At 34.7% G+C, this 22145-nt stretch overlaps 1 protein-coding gene across 1 annotated transcript in view; it reads left to right on the top strand.

Moving 5' to 3' along the window:
* Window positions 1-5572: 5572 nt before the first annotated feature.
* The window catches only part of LOC110029425 (3-oxoacyl-[acyl-carrier-protein] synthase II, chloroplastic), a 33258-nt gene continuing 16685 nt past the window's right edge, over window positions 5573-22145 (top strand). The window contains exons 1-12 of the mRNA XM_020731709.1: window positions 5573-6204; window positions 6708-6918; window positions 7049-7252; window positions 7398-7508; window positions 7611-7706; window positions 7809-7854; window positions 8291-8370; window positions 8671-8739; window positions 8845-8929; window positions 9351-9505; window positions 9574-9654; window positions 18424-18483. Of these exons, the coding sequence (XP_020587368.1) occupies window positions 5855-6204; window positions 6708-6918; window positions 7049-7252; window positions 7398-7508; window positions 7611-7706; window positions 7809-7854; window positions 8291-8370; window positions 8671-8739; window positions 8845-8929; window positions 9351-9505; window positions 9574-9654; window positions 18424-18483 (1548 nt within the window). The 5' untranslated portion in view covers window positions 5573-5854. The remainder of the gene's footprint in view (window positions 6205-6707; window positions 6919-7048; window positions 7253-7397; window positions 7509-7610; window positions 7707-7808; window positions 7855-8290; window positions 8371-8670; window positions 8740-8844; window positions 8930-9350; window positions 9506-9573; window positions 9655-18423; window positions 18484-22145) is intronic.

Raw genomic sequence — 22145 nt, 5'->3', positions numbered from 1 at the left:
ACTTATTTTCACATGGCTCTTTTAAAATTAGTTAGGATAAAGGGAATCTGAAAATTTACTTTTATCTACCCCGTAATAATAAATATTCGAGAAATATATTCATTATTTAAATATTTTTTTTTATAGAAAATATGCCTGACATTTCAATTCAAATCAAAGGAAACTTGTCTTCTTTGTTAAATATGGTTGGAAGCCCCACAAGCTAATTAATGCATGGCCTTTCAATCATAAAAGTTCTATAACATTTTTCTTTGCATCATATTGTTTGGTTTTCACAATGTAGATTGTATGTTTCTACCAATATTAATAGATAATATACTTCTAAAATTTATAAATAGACTTTCACTCATTATATGAATAGATAGCTTATATTGGACATTAGAGAGACCTTAGAGATTTTAAGGATCCTTATGCTCCACTTGGCTGCTGCTATGAACTTTCCGCCCGACCAGTGATGTCTGTTGACCAGCACCATTGAACCTCCAACACCTGACCCCTACTGTCACAGTCAAATTTTCATGACTCAACGAACATAGTTGGATTACTCTACTTGACCACCACCATTAGACCACTGTTGTTGGGGCTATTATTGCTTGACAGTTTTCATTAGATTGTCATCGATCAAACATTTTTGTTTGACTATGGTTGCTCAATTATTGCTGTCATATCCTGGTCGCCTGATTGCCATCACTTAAATATGATCTTCCAATCACTATTACTTATTTACACATGTTTGGCCTCTAACATTAGACTATAGTCGTCCGTCCACTGTCACCCCACCAACATTACTTTACAACCATCACTCTACTAGGATTTTATGACTATCGTTGTCCAATGAATTCATCACTTACCATTATATGTTGATCTATCCCATTGATGCATGCCATCACTTGTAGGCCACACTAACGTTGTTCATCCTTACCATTAACAATAATGTTGATGCTCGTAATCATAGACTTTATTCTGGCCTTTTTATTTTATTAACGCATCTTCTCTAAAGCGAACGATCAAACAAGCTATAACACGATCCCTTAAAGAAAACTAATAGCTTTGTGATACTCTATCTTTTATTATAAAATATATTCTACATATTTATGTTTATTATAATGTACCAATTTCTTGTCTAATTATAGATAATAATATCATTTGTAACCTATAATATAAATTGGTGGAGTAATTTCAATTGGGTTATGCCACATTTATTTTATCCTTTTTGAATTTTTTTTAATTAAAAACTCTAACAGCTCTAATGTTATTTATTTATTTATTTGTGTGATGGATCTTTATATAAAGCTGAAGGATTAATTTCTCACTTAAAATGTCACGAGAGTTTCTAATATGCAATAATCACAAGATTATTTCTGCTATTATTTGAAGGCATTTTTATTTATTTATATTTATAATTAGCATATTATGTAAGACAATTTATAGCAAATTTATGAAAGGCAAAAATAATATCTTTAGGTCTTTATAAATAATTAATTATGAAAGACAAAAATAATATCTTTAGGTCTTTTTAAATAATTAATTATGAAAGAAAAAAAAAACAATATAATTAATTTTTTTAGTCATTTATAATTATTCTTTAGGTCTTTTGTCTTTCATAACTTATGTATATATATTTTTTTCTCATATTAAATACTTACACAAATTGATTTAAATAAAAAAAGAACTTATTTTTTTTTTATAATTTTTTAGGTAATATTTATTTTGCACTACAATTAAGACATTAGAAAGTATCTTATACACTATCAAGTACATGAGTAATGTGCATCGGAAGATCTGTGGCGGTAGATTAATAAATTAATGTCACTGTGTTGTATCAGATCTAGCACACACAAATGAAAGAAAAACAACAGGAGGAGACACCACAAATTTTTATGTGAAAAAACTTAGAAAGAGAAAACAATTTCTAAATTATGGAAGATAAAATTATAAAGTTGATTTACAATAATATTTCAGTCGTGATAGCCGTTATGAGCCATGAAGGACATAATTGATTTTTATGAAGATAGTAGTCCGCCATGAATGTAGTAAACGATTGTTGCAATATCAATTATTGCAGGGATTGTGGTTGAAAGTTATGGTAGTAGTTGGTTATATACGTCGTAGGAAGTAGCTTTAGAAGCTTCGGTTGGCGACAACGGTTGTAGTTGGGAGCTGTGATAGTATTTATAAGTCGTAAATGTTGGAGCTGGGAGCTGCATGAGCTATGAGCTGCGTAGGTCACAATTGGTCACATAGACTAAACATGGAGCTGTACTAACTTCTGCTGTGTGAAACCCCATAAGTAGATTGCCGAACTCTTAAACATCGAGGCACTTTTTTGTGTAACAGTGGAACTTTATTAGAAACAATAAAGTTAAGCGTGCTCATCCAAGAGCACTCCTAGGATAGGTGACCTTCTGGAAAGTTACACTAATATGGAAAAGCAAAGAACACGCAAGAGCAAAGTGGACAATACCTTGATGGGTAAGAATACAGGCTATCACAAATGGTATTAGAGCATAACACCAGCCGGAAGATGTGAACTAAGTGACATATAGAAAAAAGTGCTACGTCATGGAAGCCACCTCTTGAACTTAAGATGGGACAAAGTTCCACATGGTGAGAGCCACCTCTTGAATCTGTAGGGGTCACCTCTAAAATTTTGTATGCTTGATGGATGATTCTGGGATACGAGAACTAACATTATAATCAACTACTTAAGTGGGGGAGATTGTGAAATCCCTTAAGTAGAATGAAGCCAACTCTTAAACAACGAGGAGCGTTTTGGTGTAACAGTGGAATTTCGATAGAAACTCCAAAGTTAAACGTGTCATGTTGAAGTAATCCTAGAATGATTGATCTTATGATTAAGTTACACAAACGGGTAAAACAGTGAGACTATTAGGCCAAAGCGTATAATATCTTAATGGGTGAGAATTCACGTTGTCACAAACGGTATCATATCATTACAGCGATCGAAAGCTAGGAACTAAGTGTCATACAGAACAAAGTGTTACATCACCTCTTGAACCCAGGATGGGACAAAGTGCTACATGGTGGGAACCATCTCCTGAATCTATATGGGCCATTTCTAGAATCTTATATGCCCGGTGGATGATTCTGGGTAAGAAAACTGCGAAGACTTAAATGAGGGAATTTGCAAACCTGCTTAAGCAGAATGAAACTTAAATCTTAAGTATCGAGGTAGCTTTAAGTGTAATGGTGGAATTTCATTAGAAATTCCAAAGTTAAGCATGCTTGTGATGGAACATTCCTGGGATAGGTGACCTCCTGGAAAGGTACACCAAAGCAACAAAACTGTGAGACCATTTGGTCAAAGAGAACAATATCTTGATGAGCGAGACTTTGGGTTGTCACAGAACTGACCCCCACTCAAGAGAATTTTGACTCTTCTACGGGACTTTCTTGAAGGCTCTGGAGTACTCCAATAATATTTTTTTATTATCTGGGGTCTCCAACCTTCCTAAGAGAATAGTAAATGTTACCTTTGGCTAACATATTAATTTATTTTATCATGAAAACTCATTCAGGCTTATCATCTAAGCGAGCAATTTTAAAATTTGCTTATAATTTTATTAAATGAAAATGTTATACAACATGTATAATGTTGGTATCACTTTTGGATGCCATACAAGTCGATGTCCAGAGTGTTGCAGGGTAGTTTACAGCTTCACGTAGCCTAGAACTTCTATTCAAAACATTTGGTACGCGCCTCGAGCACAAAATTAAGGTCGGTCTCAATTTAGCCCAACCCAGGAGAATTCAACACGGGGTGACATTAATTCTGACATGGGGCATATTTAATGTCTATCTTTGTTTTTATAGGCCATAACCCGACTATTCAGAGCCTCCACTTACCAATTGAAGTTATCAAACTCTCCCATGCGCATTTTGGAAAAAGTCAGATTTCAGGCCTATTTACCCGCACGGGGGCCCGGGATGCCTGTTGTCACCAAAATCCCCAATTTGAAATATCTAGAATGTTCATTTTTGAGTTATTGGTTCATATTTTAACGATTAATGATATTTTGTAGTTTTCAGATCAATTAAAACCATCCTACGGACGTCCGAACACTAATTGCATTTTGGACCGTTCGGACCATACTTGGCCCCGGGCAGCGTTTTTCATTCGATAAGGTGCACCTTTGGCGTCCGCCTCAATGTCGGACAACCCGTTTCACTCCTAGATAGTCTCTGGTAGTGCAATGATCCATAAAACGCCATCTGCGCGAAGCTGCGCACATAAGGGAGGCTAAGGAGCCAAACCCTTTAGGGCTTGTCATTTTTATGCAATGGGATGCTTCTGCAGGCTGTGTCGAGCAAATGAATCTGGCAGAGCCAAGTGCATGCAGAGGAGATTTTGGGGGTCGTGACAAATCAAACTAAAAGAAGAGATATGGCTCATTTTAAGAGAATTGCACTATTTTTTATCAAACTGAGAGGAAGAAAGTCTAGGGAGGAGAAGGAGATTTTCAAGAGAAAAAGGAGCTCAAGAGAAGAAGAGAACCCTTCTTCTTCCCGTTTTCATATTTTAGTTTTCTTGCTTTCTTGTGAGCGCTTCTTCCTTCTTTTTGTTTCTCACTATTTTATGATTCATAATTTATCTTAGGAATTGATGATAATTTTATTTCTTTTTTGTAGTTCAAGAGATGTAATAATTATACTAAGGCTTCTTCAACGTTTGAAGAAGCTTTGTCGTTCATCAAAGCTTCTTTAAACGCTGAACATAGAAGGCCAGTTGCAATCTAAAAGGGTGAAAAAATTGCTGTTCTCATAAAACAACTTTGCAATACATTTGGAAGATACTGCTTAACCGAACAACAACTCTTCCACGTGTCGATGTTCACTGCAATAGAACGAAGCTTAGCCGTCTTCTCAAATGAAATCTAAAATATTATAATAAAAAAAAAAAGTTCAAAATTAAAAGATCATATTGAATTGAACTCCTGTTCTTCTCTATTATCATGAAAACTGAATTATTATATAATAGTCAATCATTATGATTTACATTTATATCAACTGAAATGTGAAAATTATTTATTATTTATGAAAATTTAGAGAAAGAAAATATTAAGAAGTAAAAAATGAAATAATAAAGTATTGAAGAGTTGGTCATCTTTCATTAAAAAATGCTAATTATTTGGAGTTCTTAGCTCATATGACAACAAAAATTCAAATGATATTTTTATTCTTTTTTCAATAAAGTTTTTATTGCGCTAATATTATTTAATTGAGAAATTGGAAAATTTACTTACCTAGCTCATAATTTTTATATATTTACATATTTCACAATTAAACCTGCACATTTACTCGCATAGCACTTTGATGCTTCAAAGTTATGCATAAAAATGTGTATTTGACTTTTAAAAAGTACTTTTAAAAGTAATAATAGTACTATTTTTAATGTAACATTAAAGATTCTTATTCTGTGTTGGGTATGTAATGAAAATATAGAAGTTAGATATATAAATACATAAGAATTGTGTCCTATGAATGTAAATGTATGTGTGCTATTTAATTTAAATTAATAAAAACTTTAATTTAAAAATTGCCTGCAAGATTTTTTTTTCTTGGCTGCCATCCATTTATTTATTTTAATGGGCTATGCCATCTCTGTCTGTTGAGGCAATGGTTGGTGCTGGAGGGCAGTCAGATTCATGAGAGCTCGCCATTTCGATCTGAAATCAATTCAATTTCTTTCTTAGAATCTTCACCTCCCCTCGCAAAACCCGCCATGCCGATCTATATATCTCCCCTACATCGCTAATTGTCCGAATCCTTGTTGCTGTGGATCTCTTGGCTGAAATCCATCAATCCTTGTTCTGCTTCTGTTTTACTTGCTCCAATGGCGGCTTTGGCGGCGGCTTCTCCTCTCTGCACGTGGCTTGTGGCAGCGTGCATGTCGGTTTCGTGTGAGAAGGATCGGTCGTCGTCTGGTAGGAGGGCGAAGAGGAGGACGGCGGCGGCGGCGAGGGGAGGAATGAGAATGGGAGGACGAGATTCGTCCGTGGGTTTGATCTCTGCGTTTTGTGGATCGGGGATTCAGGGGTTGATCAGCTCCTTAGAGCCGTGTTCTGAATTCTACAGTTCGAGAAATGCGTCACCCTTTTTTGGAGGGAATGGGTTTCTGCTGTGTAGGCGTTGGAAGACGGAGGCCAATCGAAGGCAGAAGATGTCGTCACGCTCTTCTGCTCTTCCGTTGCCTCAGGTGATTTATTTTTCTTTTCTTTCTGTGAGCGAAGCTTATGGATTTTTAAATTGGTTAATAAATGGTTTTCTCCTAATTGGGGATTTTGTTGTTGCCTTATATGCACGTTCTCCTTTGTTTTAAAGGCTTGGTGCTTGTTTTGTTGCTATGGCTTTTTGGGCATGTGTTTTCTGGTGATTATATCATGTTGTCTGAAAAAAAGAAAAAAGCTTGTGGTACTTCTTCATGTCATGACAATGGCATGATCAAGGATTTACATTCTGTAGTATGGTTTTAGAAATGGCCTGTTAAAGTAGTTATTAAAAAAATAATCGGAAGGAATAGCTTTGATATCATGAAATGGCTACTGAAATGTATCTACCAAGCCACCTGAGTTTTGATTCTCTAGCTTTTACAACACAGAAAGATAATATTAGAAGAACACTGCACATATTTTCTAGCTTGCTCATGGTGATAGCACGAGGCCTTGAATTAAATGCTTTTATTTGACTACAGGAAAAGCGTTGGCTGTGGCTGTTGAAACTGCAAAGCCTGTTGTTGAAAAGAAAATAATAAATGCTAAACAGAGGAGAGTTGCTGTTACTGGTATGGGTGTGGTAACTCCATTAGGTCATGATGCTGATGTGTTCTACAATAATCTCCTTGAGGGGTTTTCCGGTATAAGTGAGATAGAAACATTTGACTGTGCTAATTATCCAACGGTAATGCCATCTTCCTCAGAAATGCTTCATAAATCTCTCTATCTCTTCCTCTCTCTCAAACCATGGATATGTGCCATGAATATTGCATGAACAGAAATCTTCTGAGCAGTCTTTTGTATTTTTTTTACAGAGAATTGCTGGAGAAATAAAGTCTTTCTCAACAGATGGATGGGTTGCTCCAAAATTATCCAAGCGGATGGACAAATTCATGCTCTACTTGCTCACAGCTGGCAAAAAGGCGCTGGCCAATGGTGGTGTTACAGAAGAGGTGCTGAGCCAGTTAGACAAGTCAAGATGTGGAGTTCTCATAGGTTCAGCAATGGGCGGAATGAAGGTAGAATTTTCAGTTTACTTTAAAACCCTAAGGGAAAGAATTCGTGTTGTGAAATAAATTACGATTCATAGTTTGTATTCTGAAATCATTATCTGTTTCACCTTCCTTTTTAGCTTTGAAAGATCAATGTTTTGCTAACAAACAGGTTTTCAATGATGCTATTGAGGCGTTGAGGGTTTCGTACAAGAAGATGAACCCATTTTGTGTACCATTTGCAACAACAAATATGGGTTCTGCCATGCTTGCAATGGATCTGGTTGGCTCGCGAAAACAACATTTAAAATTTTCTTTTGTTACAGTTTATTGTTATATTTGCCTAATAAATCTTAATAAATCATTTTCAAACTGGAAAATTTAGGGTTGGATGGGTCCAAATTACTCAATCTCAACTGCTTGTGCTACTAGCAACTTCTGTATTCTGAATGCAGCAAATCATATTTTAAGAGGGGAAGCTGTAAGTTGCTCATGTATTGTTCTTATTCTCATGATAGAAGTATTTCAATACTCTATGCTGTCTTCTTCTTCAATTCTTTTTTAAGGACATGCATTTATATAGGACATGATGCTTTGTGGTGGTTCAGACGCAGCAATTATACCAATTGGTAATATACCATCTATCTATTTTTTGCACATTCTATCTTTTAAATTAAGAGAAGTGTCAAAATAGTTCCCAGACCATTTGCAGCGGTCGTTTTAGTCCCAGAGTCTATTAAAGTTTTAATTTAATTCACAGACTCTTTTAATATGAGTTAAAATATCACTCCATAGGCATTCTTTCAGCCTCAATTTAAAAATTTGGGGACTAATTTGGCACTTTTATGGGCTCTGAGAATAAAATGACTCCACATAAATAGTCAGGAAACTATTTAGCACTTTTACTATTAAATTTGTTGTTAGCATAATTTAGCATTTGCATTATTAAGCCTGCCTTGTAATTATTTCTAATAGAATCACTTTTATGGCTTTATTTTTTTTCCTTTAATTTAAAGGTTTCTTTCTGAAAGGGATTCAATATGGTACTGGGTTTACATGTTTCAGGATTGGGAGGTTTTGTTGCATGTAAGGCACTTTCACAGAGGAATAATGATCCAGCAAAAGCTTCACGCCCTTGGGATGTGGTAAATGCATATAAAATTTTCTCTTGGTAGACTAGATAACAGAAGCATAATGATCCATCAAAACCATTTTATTTATCTGATAAATTTTATTATTGGATAATGTTTTTTCTTTAAATTTATTGAATTACCCGAATCATCCACACACTCATGTTTATGCTGCATACATATGCTGACGCTCACAAAGTACAAGTGTTCCAGTTTTTTGGCATATTAAATATGACATTGGTGAAAGTTACCTTCCATAAGAAACATTTATTTAACTTTTAACTTTTATGTTCCATTGACTGTGGTCTGCTTCAGGACCGTGATGGATTTGTTATGGGCGAAGGAGCTGGTGTGCTGCTTTTGGAAGATCTTGAGCATGCCAAGGTTCTAAAAAATGCCAATTCTGTAAATTATTGTGATAATAAATGTTCCTTTTCTTGTATATAATCGCTAGATTTGTGCCTTTATTATTTCTTTTTTTTTTCACAGCAAAGAGGAGCTATTATTTATGCTGAGTTTTTAGGGGGAAGCTTCACCTGTGATGCATATCACATGACTGAACCGCATCCTGAGGGTAAAAACATCAAGGGGCCCTTTAGACTCACTTCTGTTTTTGATTTTCTATTTTTTGTTTTCATTATGTTTATGTTCTGATTTGAAACAAAACACATACAGCTATTTGATTAAAGTATAGATGTTTTTTAAAACACTCAACCTAAAATTTATTTTGAGTGTTTTCAAAAACATATTAATTTGTTTTAGAAATAAAAAATAAAGAACATGTAAAAATATACACTAAATAAATATATTTTTTATAACAAAAGAAAAATAAAAGAAAAATCAAAACTAAAAATAAAAAATAAATTTGATCCCAAACAAGCCCTAAACTTTTATCTTGTTAAAAGTGAATTTTTTTGCGGTTCGTTTTAATTGCTCCATATTCATTGATCCTCTAACAGTATAGCAGTGCTTTCATGTGGTGTTTTGGAAATCAGGGGCTGGGATTATTCTGTGTATTGAGAAGGCACTATCAGAATATGGGATAGCCAGAGAGGATGTAAACTATGTAAATGCTCATGCAACTTCAACACTTTCTGGAGATGTGAAAGAGTACCAAGCTCTTATTCGTTGTTTCGGTCAGAATCCTGAGGTATGGGCACAGTTTCGAAAAGGTTGATGTATCGTAGCAAGTGTAGTAATTATTGTTTTTTCTTACAGCTAAGAGTCAACTCTACAAAATCAATGATTGGTCATCTTCTTGGCGCTTCAGGTGCGGTAGAAGCCATTGCCACAATACAGGTAAGGATAATATATTAGCAACTTACCAAATTTTTGTTCACTCTAATTATGGATTATTACCTGTTTTATTTTTCTTTTTGTGTTGGAAGGCTTAGAGTCTACAGTCTCTATTAAAGGTCTAATATGAAATTTTTAAAATCATTCAACAAAAATTTGTGGGACACAAACAATAATTGTTCGGCAACTTTATTAAAAAATGAAAACAAAATTTAATTTAGATTGGAGACAAATGGCTTTCTACTGGAATTTAATGACTAGATATTATGGGTGTGTATAGCCTCATATTTAACAATGTGAGGCTCATCAATAAATTATGACATGGTAGGAAATTTATCATTTTTAAAAATTGATTTTTTGTATTCCTGGTAGCCCTAATACAAAATTTATACTGTTGTCTTTTTTTGGTTTATATGGATTTGATAATGCTATATAACGTCATGTTCTGCTAACAGTCTTTAGCAGAGTGACAAGTTCCACTGTGAAATACTATGTGTTACATCTATTTTTAGATTTGGCCAGAAATATCTATCTGTAGTCAGTTTGATGGTTTTTATTTCTACCAAAAGGTCCAACAACACCGTCATTATGTAATTCTTAAATTAGAAAATCGCACAATGATGAATCAAGAACACGAAGCTGTCTTAAATAAATAAACTTTTTATGCATGTAGTATTTCTTAAGTTTAGATATGTCATTTTTTAAATTTACAAGTAAATCTCACCAATATCCTTTCAAGTTTCATTCCTTTTTAGGATGATCAAAACTATTTATCTAAATTTACATTATCTATAGATGAAAAAGGTCTCTACTCAATCTTTCAGCTTGTTTATTGTCAGGCTCAGCACAATATTTAGGACATAGGAATATTTTCTTAGAAATTCAATTCATTTAGCTTGTTTGTGTTTCAACTTTTTTGGGGAACTCAACTTGATGATTTGAGTTAGTGCAAAATCTTTAAGTTGTTGATGTTGTCTCTAATATCAAAATCATGTGCTTAAACATATGGTTTCCTATCATAATTTAAATATTTGTATTTAGCCTCATTTAATTTTTCACGAAAAAACTGTTATAGGATGTCAGTCTTGGTTTACACTCATCCAATACCTGCTTTGGCTGTATTAAAAGAATGCTCAAATATTTTATGAAGATCAAACAACTTAGGTACAGGTGTATTGGTAAATTTTTCTTTAATTTTAAAAAAAGAATTGTCAGCAAATTTAGTTTATTTAAATTCAGCTTTTTCCTAACAATTTGTTATGGAGCCTTACGCATTGTCTATAAAATGTTGTCAAATCATGGAAACTTTGGATATCATGTCTATTTGTAGGTTTGTCCTATCATTAATCACTTTAGTTTTATCAAAATCAATAACTCATCCATTCCTGGACAGTTACTCCTTTAAAATTTAGAGATGGAGTTTGGCATAATATTTCTTCAAATTCAAATGCAAATTTATTGCATGCAAAATTTTTTTTTTTTTTTGATATACACTAAATAATTATCTAATGTCTTATTATATATTTAAATATCAATAAAATAAATAATTATAAAATTTCCAATAAAAGATTGGAAGATACGTTTCATTATTCTCTTGAAAGTACTAAAGTTTATTGTTAATCTAAAATACATACCAACCCTTCATATAATTTATCTGTATTTAGTGGTGATTTTATGGTTCTGTTATCTACGCATCCTCTAACAAACTTGATTCTTAGATAAATGCAAATCTATTGCTCTTAACAAACATATACCTAGTGAATTCATTATTAAGTAATTCATCCGTCTGAATTTTTTGTTTAACATGTTCTACTGTATTTATTTTATAATGATGTGTTGAAAACAGGTTTTGTAGAGGAATAATTCCCTTGATTTCATTATTCATTAGTAGGGTAAATATATATAAGGAAACCAATCCCATATAATACAAACTTATCAAATGTATTTGAACTAAATTAGGAAGGAAATAAAAATAATAAAATAAAAAAGGAAGGGAATAACAACTAATCAGGGGGTTTCCAAAAATAGTCTCTAAGCAAATCTACTATGATCTCTATGGAGACCGACTGATCCACCCTAGTAAGAGCCAAAATCCTTCTCAGATTTTCACACCCCTCTCAAGCTGGGTCGTGGATGTTGTAGTAACCAAACTTAGTATTGAACTTTGAGAAGGTGCTTAAAGGAAGACCTTTGGTGCAGACATCAACAACTTTTTCGTGTATAAGGATGTAGCTTAGTTGTATAATTCCCACCTTAACCTTTTCAGAGATAAAGTGTCTATCAATTTCAATTTGCTTGGTTCTATCATGATGTACAAGATTTTTGGAAATACTAATAGCTGTCTGATCGTCACAAAAACATTTATATAGCCTTATTGGAGATGCACCTAATTCCTTTTAACAATTTTTGAATTCAAATCTTTTTATAGAATCACATGGTGAGTGCTCTATATTATAATTCAAGACCACTTATAGAAATAATAGTTTGTTTTTTACTTTTCCATGTAACCAGATTTAACCATACATAGGAGCAATAACTTGTGGGAGACATTGTATTAGTGAGTTCCCCAACCCAATTTGCATCAGTGCAGACTTCTATCTTTCTGTTTTTTTTTGTTCTTAAAAACTTAATACTTAACTAGGAGTTTTCTTGAGAAAGTTTAGAATCATGTACACCTCCAAATCCCTACATAAATTCCCAAGGCGAGTGCTCTGTATTCTAATTCAATGCTACTTCTAGAAACAACAGTTTGTTTTTTTACTTTTCCGAGTAATCGAATTTTTCCATTAATAGGAGCAATGACTTGTGCGGGACCTTCTGTCAGGGAGCTCTCTAACCCAACTTGTATTAGTGTAGACTTCTACCTCTCTATTTCTGGTTCTCTTAAAAATTTAATCCTTAACTAGGAGTCTTGAGAAACTTCAAAATCGTGTACATGACGACTTTTTTATATGCTTAAAAATACAAGAATTTGATACAACTACTAGAAGATTTAAACCCCCGGTAATGACGCCAAAAACTTGATGCAACTTTTAATATGCAAGAATTTATGAACCCAGATTTATATATTTATAATGATTTTGTAAAGTCACAATTTCAAACGCAATTATACGTATCGCTCAATTAATATAGGACTCTAGTCGAGTCCTGTTTATCGATCCCACAGGAAAGCGAGGTAAGAGGTCCTTATTCAAATTCTAATCTACTACTATTAGCCCTTAGTTTGGAAGTGCGATTTAAGAGGTTTTACTAACATATACTCCTAAATGTAAGTCTTAAGTTTAACACAACTAATAACTACTCCTACATGCAAATATTAATTCTAAAGATAACCCTTTTTGGATGAATTAGTTTGAAGAATTTTGAGATATTAAAAACTGCTATTCTTATGTAATGAATTGTATAATTTAAAGGAATGAGATACATTAAATATTGTATGTGCCAAATAGGAGCAATCTTATTCTTTACCCTTTGGTCTAGGCTTAAAGAATATTGACTAATCCTATGCTTTTTTACTGAATCCGTGGCTAGGCTGGGAGGATACCGGCTCTCACTTCGGATCTCCCACGTTCCCCTCGCGTGAGGGCTAACATCTCCGCTTCAGTTTTCAAACCCTATGACCAAATTAGAGATTTTAGTCTGTCACCCTAAAATCCAAAGTATATTTCCCTATTTATTTGCACTCAACTCCCATGAATGTCACCATCCATAGAATTTGAATGTGATTCTACTTTGTTGAGAATTACACCGCCCTTTCGGATCAATGAAATTTCAACAAATTTTAACACTACAACGGGCTCTTGTTATAATGTAAATGAAGTGCAAGTAAAAACCATCACATTTATAATTAAATCTTCTTCTAACAAGCATCAAGCATCCCAAAACATGAATTCTGCTCATTTCAAAAGAAAAGTAAAGTGAAAACAATGGCATAAGAGGGGAAAGAATGTCTAGAGCTCATTGCCCGCATACTCCTTATCATTATTATCATTTCCATCATCACCATCGACTACCTTACTAGGCTTGGCCTCTGAAAATTATATAAACTAGAAAGGTGGGGATGATTACCCTTGACATTACTCATGAACTGGTATAGATGCTGACTCAATAAGAAAACTAACTGCTTTGTTGGTGTTTCATGTGGTCATCCATGCAATGCTAGAACATCTCCTTAAAAATTCTCTCAAAATCTCCTCTCCAATCTCTCTAAAAGGGTAGAAATATACATTTCTACTCCTATTCTAAGAAACCTAAACTTTCTCCACACTTTTCCTAACATTCCTCATACAAAAATCCCTCTTTTTCTAACCTAAATTTGTTCTTTTAAAGGATAGGGAAGAAGTTTGAAGAGTTGCCACCAGAATCCTTTCAAAAAACGTCCAAATACGTTGAATTTTGGCCCATAACCGCCAAAAGTCGGTCTATAGTCGTCGAGGGCGCCGTCGGCGAGCTTTTCTGTTATTTTTCGGTCTTCTCGGGTAAATCTTGCCGTCGGCGCCGTTTTGGGAGCCGTCGGATAGCAGACTGCGCAACTCCACCGTTTCGCTCCTTTTGGCTGCGTTTTAGCTCTGTTTCGCCCAATTTTAGTTGCGTTGTGTTCCTAACAGATAGCCCTACAAAATAAACATGAAAACAACCTTTATAAACATGAAAACAACCTTTCACGTTGTGTTCCTAACAGATAGCCCTACAAAATAAACATGAAAACAACCTTTCATTAAAGTGTAATCTCATTCAAAAATACATCGAAAGACTTATCGAAAGTAAACATCGAAAGACTTATCGAAAGGTAACAGGGCAAAATTTCATTTCTTGCTCGTTTTTGCTCTAAATTGCACCATTCTTGTTTCTTTTTCTCAAAAAGTCCATTTCTTGTACCGGAAACCAAAAACATGCAAAATATCTTTCTTTAAAGTGCAATATCATTAAAATTAAGCATAAAATGTATAGGCGTGTCAGTATACCATCTCCAAATGCTCTTCATTTGGGTTATTCATGTGTTGGCTCACAATCCTCACAAAGTATGTAATATCTTACCTCGTATGTGATAGGTAAATAGTTTTCTACCAATATTTCATATCTTCCCTTATCCACAGATATGTTTTTTTTTCTTTATTAGATTTCTTGTTGGGATCCATTGGAATATTATTAGCATATTTGTATCCAATCATCTCTGTCTAATTTAGTAGATTTAGTATATATTTCATATGAGTTGTAATGATGTATTTCTTAAACTTTGCTACCTCCATACTTAGAAAATATCTCATGATTCTTAAATTCCTAATTTCAAACTCAGTGGCAAACACTTCTATGATCTTGAGAATCTCTCTTTCATCATCACCAATAAGATCATTTCATCCATACATACTGTAAGTGCAACAATCTTACCTCTCTAAGTGTGTTTTGTGAACAAAGTTTGATGAACTGGTTTTGAGACTATCCATTACATCTAATAGTTTTAGCAAACCTTTCAAATCATGCTCTTGGTGATTGCTTAAGCCTGTAGAGAAACTTCTTAAGTTTGCATACTAGTTGTTGGTTGAACTCATTCTCAAGTTCTAATGGTATATCAATGTACACTTCTTCTTCTAGATCCCCATTCAGAAAGATATTTTTTATGTCAAGTTGATGTAGTCCCTATTTCTCATTAAGTGCTACTAAAAGGAATCTGTTAGTATTCAATTTGGAAATTGATGTGATTGTCATCTGATAGTCAATCCCATAAGCTTTAGTAAAGCCTTTTGCAAATAATTTGATTTTGAATCTCTCAATACTCCTATCAACTTTGTACTTGATGTGGAATGCCCATTTGCATCCAAATTGGCTTTTTTTTATCCGAAAGGAGTTTAGTATGAATTCATGTGTCATTATTCTTCAGTGCTTGTATCTCCTCTTCAACCGCTTTCCTCCGCTATGGATTTTCAAGTGCTTCATGACTAAAGTTAGGAATTTGCACAGTATCAAACTTAGAAACAAAAGTTTTGTAGGATGAGGATAGCTTCTTATAAGCTACATACTCCTGAATTGGATATCTAATGCAGATTTTTTTTTCTCTCTAGCATCAGAAGCCGAAGGGAATAACTCATGAATACTAGACTATTCTTTACCCAAAATTTCAGGTGAATATAGATTTGGGTTTTGGTTTGAATAGTTTTGTACTTGCAAGTCTTTCCATCTGCTCATGGTTTTTCTTCCTCAGTGTACATAATAAATTCTTTGTTATGGACTTCAAATTGGATTAGTTGAATTGGTTGAAGATCCTCCATCAAGATAGGAGGGGTAGGTGGAATAGATTCTGAGGCCGTGTAGGTCTCATCAAGTGCATACCGGAATTGATTTTCATTTGCAATCTTCCCTTGAACATTAGATTTGGAACAGTAAGATTGATTTTTCAATAAATGTAACATCCATGAAGTTGTGGTATTTTTTGATAACAGGAGAGTAATTGTCATACCCCTTCTTATTGGAGGCATAAAAAAAAAGCTTGATAGATTTAGGGGCAAGTTTTGTGCGATTTTGAGAATGAATGTGAGCAAAGAATATGCATATAATGATTTTAGGCAGTATAATAGAGAAAACTCTAATGTGAGGAAAGGTAATCATCAAAACATGAAGAGGTGTTTTGAAGTTAAGTATCCGGGTAGATATTCGATTGATAAGTTACAGTAAGAACTGCTTTCCCCTAAAATGTTTTAGAACTTGATGAGAAAACTTAATTAAGCAAGATACCTCAAAGAGTTATTTGTTCTCTCTCTCAGCTATCTTATTTTGTTGTGGGGTACTAATACATGAACTTATATGAATGATTAGATTTATTCGAAAGATAGGACCTAATGATGGAATTGAAATATTTATTTGCATTATCAATTTTGAAGATCTAAATTTTATATTGGAACTGTGTATGAATCATGTCATGGAAGGTTTGAAAGATTAATCTTATTTCATATTTCTCCTTCTTTCCCAAGTAGTTCTAGTGTGATTGACAATATATAAGACAAACCATCTAGGCCCACTTAGGATTTGTACCTTTGAAGGTTCAAATATCACTATGGATAATGAAAAATCAGTGTGAGGGTTTGTACTGGGTCATGAGATAACTATTTCTAGTGTGTTTGGCATGTTGATTAAGCTCGCATTAATAAAAACTAATTTTTTTTATTGATGAACAATTGAGGATGTAGCTTAGTTACATAATTGAAATTAGGAAAACCTAGTGACAATGTCATAATATGATTTATTTTTTTGACAGACATAGACTCTTAACAGACTAAAAAATTTGATGTAAATTTTGATGTGGGATAAGTTATGTATTTAAAGAGAGTTTTCGTGAGTAGGTACTAGTCTTGATGCATTTCAGAATTGTCAATCACCTTTCCCGACTCCACATGAAATTCATAAGAGTTTGCAAAGAATTTAGCTATACATTTCATATCATGAGTATACTTACTAATCAAAATCAAATTGCAGTCCAATTGTGAAACATATAAAATAGAGAAAAGAGTAATATCTCGAGAGAGTTCCACATCTTTCCTGACAATATTTCTGTGTGTTCTATCTGCAAGTCTTATCGGTCTAAATGTAAAAGACAATTCAATCCACCATATCATCCTCAGTCTTTTATTTTTTGGGAGCTAGCCTAAACTATATCATGATTGAAACCATGTCAACCAAATAAACTAATCAAAAGCTAGGAAATATAGTACTAGTGTTCTTGGTCAACATCACTAACTCATCCTCAAATCAAAAAATAAATAAGAGATAACAACTAATAAAAAAATAAAAAATGCACAGAGTAATGTTTGATGTGATTCTTTCAATTAGAGTAAATGCAAAGATTTCAATCATTCAATAATCATATAATTGTCCAGATACATTTCATCCTAAGTTAAAATTTCAGAGGATTTACATAAATCCCATACAATTCTTATGTATTTATATATCTAACACTTTAACTTTCATATTTAGTTATATAACACCAAATATTTAAATAACATAAAAAACACCCCTAATATTAATTTTTTTAGAATGAAATACATATTTTTATTCATACTTTTTAATATGATTGAAACGTAAGTGTTAGATGAATAAATATCGGAAATTTTGTTTTAAATATGTACATACATAGTGTTTATTAACCCTATATACGTAAGAATGGTGTGGTATCTTTCTAAGAAGTTTATTGATCCTATTGGAAACAGTGCTTGGGGAACAATGAGATCAACCAAAGTTAAAGGTTTTCTAACCCTGTTGAAAACAGTACGCCAGGAATTTTTCCATCTTCGGCGTAAAAAGTATGTTGCAATCTGATAAAGAAAAATAATTATAGATGCTTAAATTTGTGCCGAATCTTTTAAGTTGTTGCAATATGTTCTTCCTTCTCATTGTTGAAGTGTTCCTGTTGGGTTTTGTAATAACCTAATCTTCTCTTATGCCAACACTAAGCTATACGGACAGATAAAGAGCATGTTAGTAAGGCCCTTAGTGCAAACTATGCTTGTTTAGTTGGTATATTTGTTAATTTTAGCGCTATTGAGGTATGCTTGTGCAATTTTATGTTGTTTTCTTGGGTTATTTGCATGGCCTCTTTTGAGCATGTAGTGAAGCTTTATGGACCTTAATGGCACATCCCGAGTATCATCTCACCAATGTTTATCGAAGGATATCTTGTTAGGCCGAATGAAGCCCATTCTACATCTTATAACAAGTTCCACATTTCACTCCGACAGACATGGGTGGTGCTCATTCTTTACTTTTTTTCTGCATTGTTTACAGGCAATTCGTACAGGATTGGTTCATCCGAATATCAACCTTGAAAATCCAGATAAGAATGTGGTATGTTCTCTTTCAATTTTCAGCTCCTTTGCTTCAGATGGATTTCTAAAATCTGCTAATCTTCCATGAATAATTTTTAATTATTGCTAGTAAATATAGAGTATAAACTAGCGTTATGTGGTTCCTTATTATTGCTATTTTGTTTGCATGTAGTTGGTAAATATGTTTGGTTATTAATGACTTTTAGATCTTTGGCTTTTGTATGAAATTTTCTTACCTTCGATGGGATAGTAGTACTTTAACATTATTAGATTGCTGAAATGAGAACACCATAAGTCAAATGTGGAAGTGTCCCTTGCAGCGAAGTATGATACAATAATAAGTTAAAACTAAAAATAAATCAAGCAACATGCAAAACAGTGACACCAAATTTTACTTGATCTGACTTTAACCAAACCTCCTAAACTTGGGAGAGAGGAGAGATGATATGTTCTACTGGAAACATGAAAGTGACAAATATGTTGTACACAATGAAGGAAAACTCACCAACCCTACCCGAATGCACTCACAATCCACAGAAAAGCCCCAAATAAATTTAAAATTACAAGCTGATTTTCTCTTCACTAAGATATCAGCCATCTAGATGGAAGACAACCAGAACTCTAGATAATGCCGCTTGTCACTGCTGAAATTCTACAGACCCGTCTTTAAAGAGAACAGAATTAAAGAGAGATTATTTTTCTTTGTCATGCACTCCCAGTGGACTTAGTTAGGAGGGTATGTTTTGGTTCTTTATGCTTCATGAAGCTCTAGCTAAGACTGTCTGGGAAGCCTCTATGATTGGCTTACAAACACTTGATGAGAGATCCACCTTTTGTAGCTGTACATATCCCTGGGTCGATACTCATATGACCTATAAGTTTTGGATCTTGTTATATTTTCTTATTCTGCATGCTTCAATAGGAGGTATTTGTATTTGTATGATTCCTACGAATGATTTGTGGATTAAGGTAGTTTGGCATGCCCATTTTGTGTATCTTGAGGTTGAGCAGAGCCTTCCAATCTTTAAAGATTGTTTTTGTTATATTTATGCTTCTTATTTAATTGTATTGAGTTAAATATAACAATTCTTCTCATCAGTGCCAAATTGATGCGTGCTAAAAAATTCGTGGCGGTAGAGTAATTGATTATCGTTTTAGCGTTGCACGAGGATTTAACACACACTCAGATAAAAATAAATTGAGTTGTGATCACACCAGAAGTTTTTACGTGGAAAACCCGTAAAAAGGTAAAAACCACCAGGCCTGACCCAGTTGTAAAAATCCACTATAAGTTGATGATTACAGATGCCCTTTGTCCCACAGACGGGAAAAATGTTACTAATTTTCCACGTTACAACGTCAACTGATGACGTCTAGTTAGCGGTGGTTGACGGATGTCAGCGGTGATTGACGACGTTCAACGGTGGCCGGCGGTGGTCGACAAAGGTTGGCGGTCATTGTCGGCGGTCGTTGTCGGCGGTTAGTTGTGGTCGACGACGATCGACGATGGCGAGGATAATCTTGGACCTGAGCTCATTCTCAAATCCTCAAGTTCTCTCTTAAGCCTCCTCCCCTTCATGTGGGAAAAAATTTGTGTACGTCAAGGGGTATGCATCTCTGCGTACATAATAGTGTACACGGGAGTTACATGGGAGTTACAAGCGTGTACACGAGAGTTACATAGGAGTTACAAACATGTATAATTATTACAGCGGGGTTACACGGGATTTACACAGAAAGTTACACGGGAGTTACACGGGAGGTACAACAGGTTGTAACCCCCTTGTAATCTCCGTATAACTCCCATGTATCCTATTATGTACGCAGAGATGCGTACCCCTTGACGTACGCAAATTTTTTCCCTTCATGTGAGGGGTGATGTTCTATTTATAGTGTTTTGAGTGCAATTAATGCAGGAATATGAACCATTTTGATCGGACGGTCCGGAGAACTTCCCTTGATCAAATGACGTTTGATGGACATTTGAGTGCCTTAATGATGTCAGAATTGAGCAATCTTGGGCTCGTTGGATTCGTCTTTTCGAGACGCTCGATTTGAATATAAACTCGCTAGATTCAACATTTTTTTGACCTTTCAAATGCCTCCGGAAATCCTCCAGTAGTGGTTTAATGACTTGATCTGGGCCTGATTTAACTCGGATTGGACTAAATTTTATATTATTAGGTCCGTCTCATCGAGCCGATCAGTTTGACTATAATTTTGCTGAAATTGAAGCTCCGGATGACTCTTAATCAAAGTTTAAATGTCTCTTGTTCAAAAATTTGCACTGAGATTCGTGCTGGTTGATGAAAATTTGTTAATGACGTATCAATTGCCCCCCTATTTTCGAGCGAAATCATTTTTTTTTTTTTGTTTTGCCCGAAAATATTAAGATCCGTAAACTTTTCATGGAGGACAAAAATTTAGATATATATACCTTATTGCTATTACTAATTAAATAAGAATAATATTTATCAATAAAACATAAATCAACTAAGCCTAGCTCAGTTGGTAAGAGTTAAATAAAACATAAATCAACTAAGCCTAGCTCAGTTGGTAAGAGTATTTTGCCTTTTGCAGGTGATGAGGGTTCGAATCTCACATTAAACAAAGAAAAAAAAACAAAAATGTTTTTTACCTGTGGAGTAACGCGGGCCTGCGGGCCTGGATCGGAATTGGAGGAACGCGGTCCTGCGGGCCTGGATCCGAGGGCCTGGTCGGAATTGGAACGCGGGCCTATGGGCCTGGATCCGAGGGATTGGAACGCGAGCCTGCGGGCCTGGATCCGAGCGCCTGGCCGGAATTGGAGGAACGCGGAACGCGGGCCTGGATTGAAGAAATTTGGACCGCGGGAGAGGAATTCGAAGGGCCATAGAGAGCTAAAAACAGCTGAAATTAATTAACTAATTAATTTAATTAAATTCGGAGAGTTAAGAAGCTCTTAAGCAGAAGAAATTAAATAAAAATTGAAATTTAAATGCACATTTTTAGAATGTGAAGAGTTTTTTTTTAATTTATTTTAATTATCAACTGTTTTAATTTCAATTAAGCCATAAAAGCAGAATTTGAAAAGCTAAAAACTGATGGAATATGAAATGAAAAGTATATATATATATATATTTTAATGTCTATTTAATGATATGTCTCATATCATGCCTATAAATAGAGGCATTAGATGAGAGGAAAAATCACAAGTGAGGAGGAGAAGAAAATTATCCGACGTTGCGGAGAGTAGTTGCGGCGGAGCAAAGTGTTGTGGAGAAGAGTTGCGGCGGCGAGGCGGAGAGTTCCGACGAAGCGAAGAGTAGTGGAGAAAAATTGCGGCGAAGCGGAACGTTGCGGTGCAGAGTTCCGGCGAAGAGTTGCAACAAAGTGTTGTGGTACAGATTTGCGGCGAAGTGTTGCGGTGCAGATTTGCGGCGAAGTGTTGCGGTGCAGATTTGCGGCGAAACAGAACATTGCAGTGCAGAGTTCCGGCGAAGAGTTGCAACAAAGTGTTGCGGTACAGATTTGCGGCGAAGTGTTGCGGTGCAGATTTGCGGTGCGGTGAAGTCTTGCGGTGCAGATTTGCGGCGAAGCGGAACGTTGCGGTGCAGAGTTCCGGCGAAGAGTTGCAACAAAGTGTTGCGGTACATATTTGCGGCGAAGTGCTGCGGTGCAGATTTGCGGCGGAGTGGTGCG

The sequence above is a fragment of the Phalaenopsis equestris genome, unplaced genomic scaffold (assembly GCF_001263595.1).
Source record: "Phalaenopsis equestris unplaced genomic scaffold, ASM126359v1 Scaffold000572, whole genome shotgun sequence".
Taxonomy (NCBI): Eukaryota; Viridiplantae; Streptophyta; class Magnoliopsida; order Asparagales; family Orchidaceae; genus Phalaenopsis; species Phalaenopsis equestris.
This window is presented reverse-complemented; position numbering and strand designations above follow the sequence as displayed.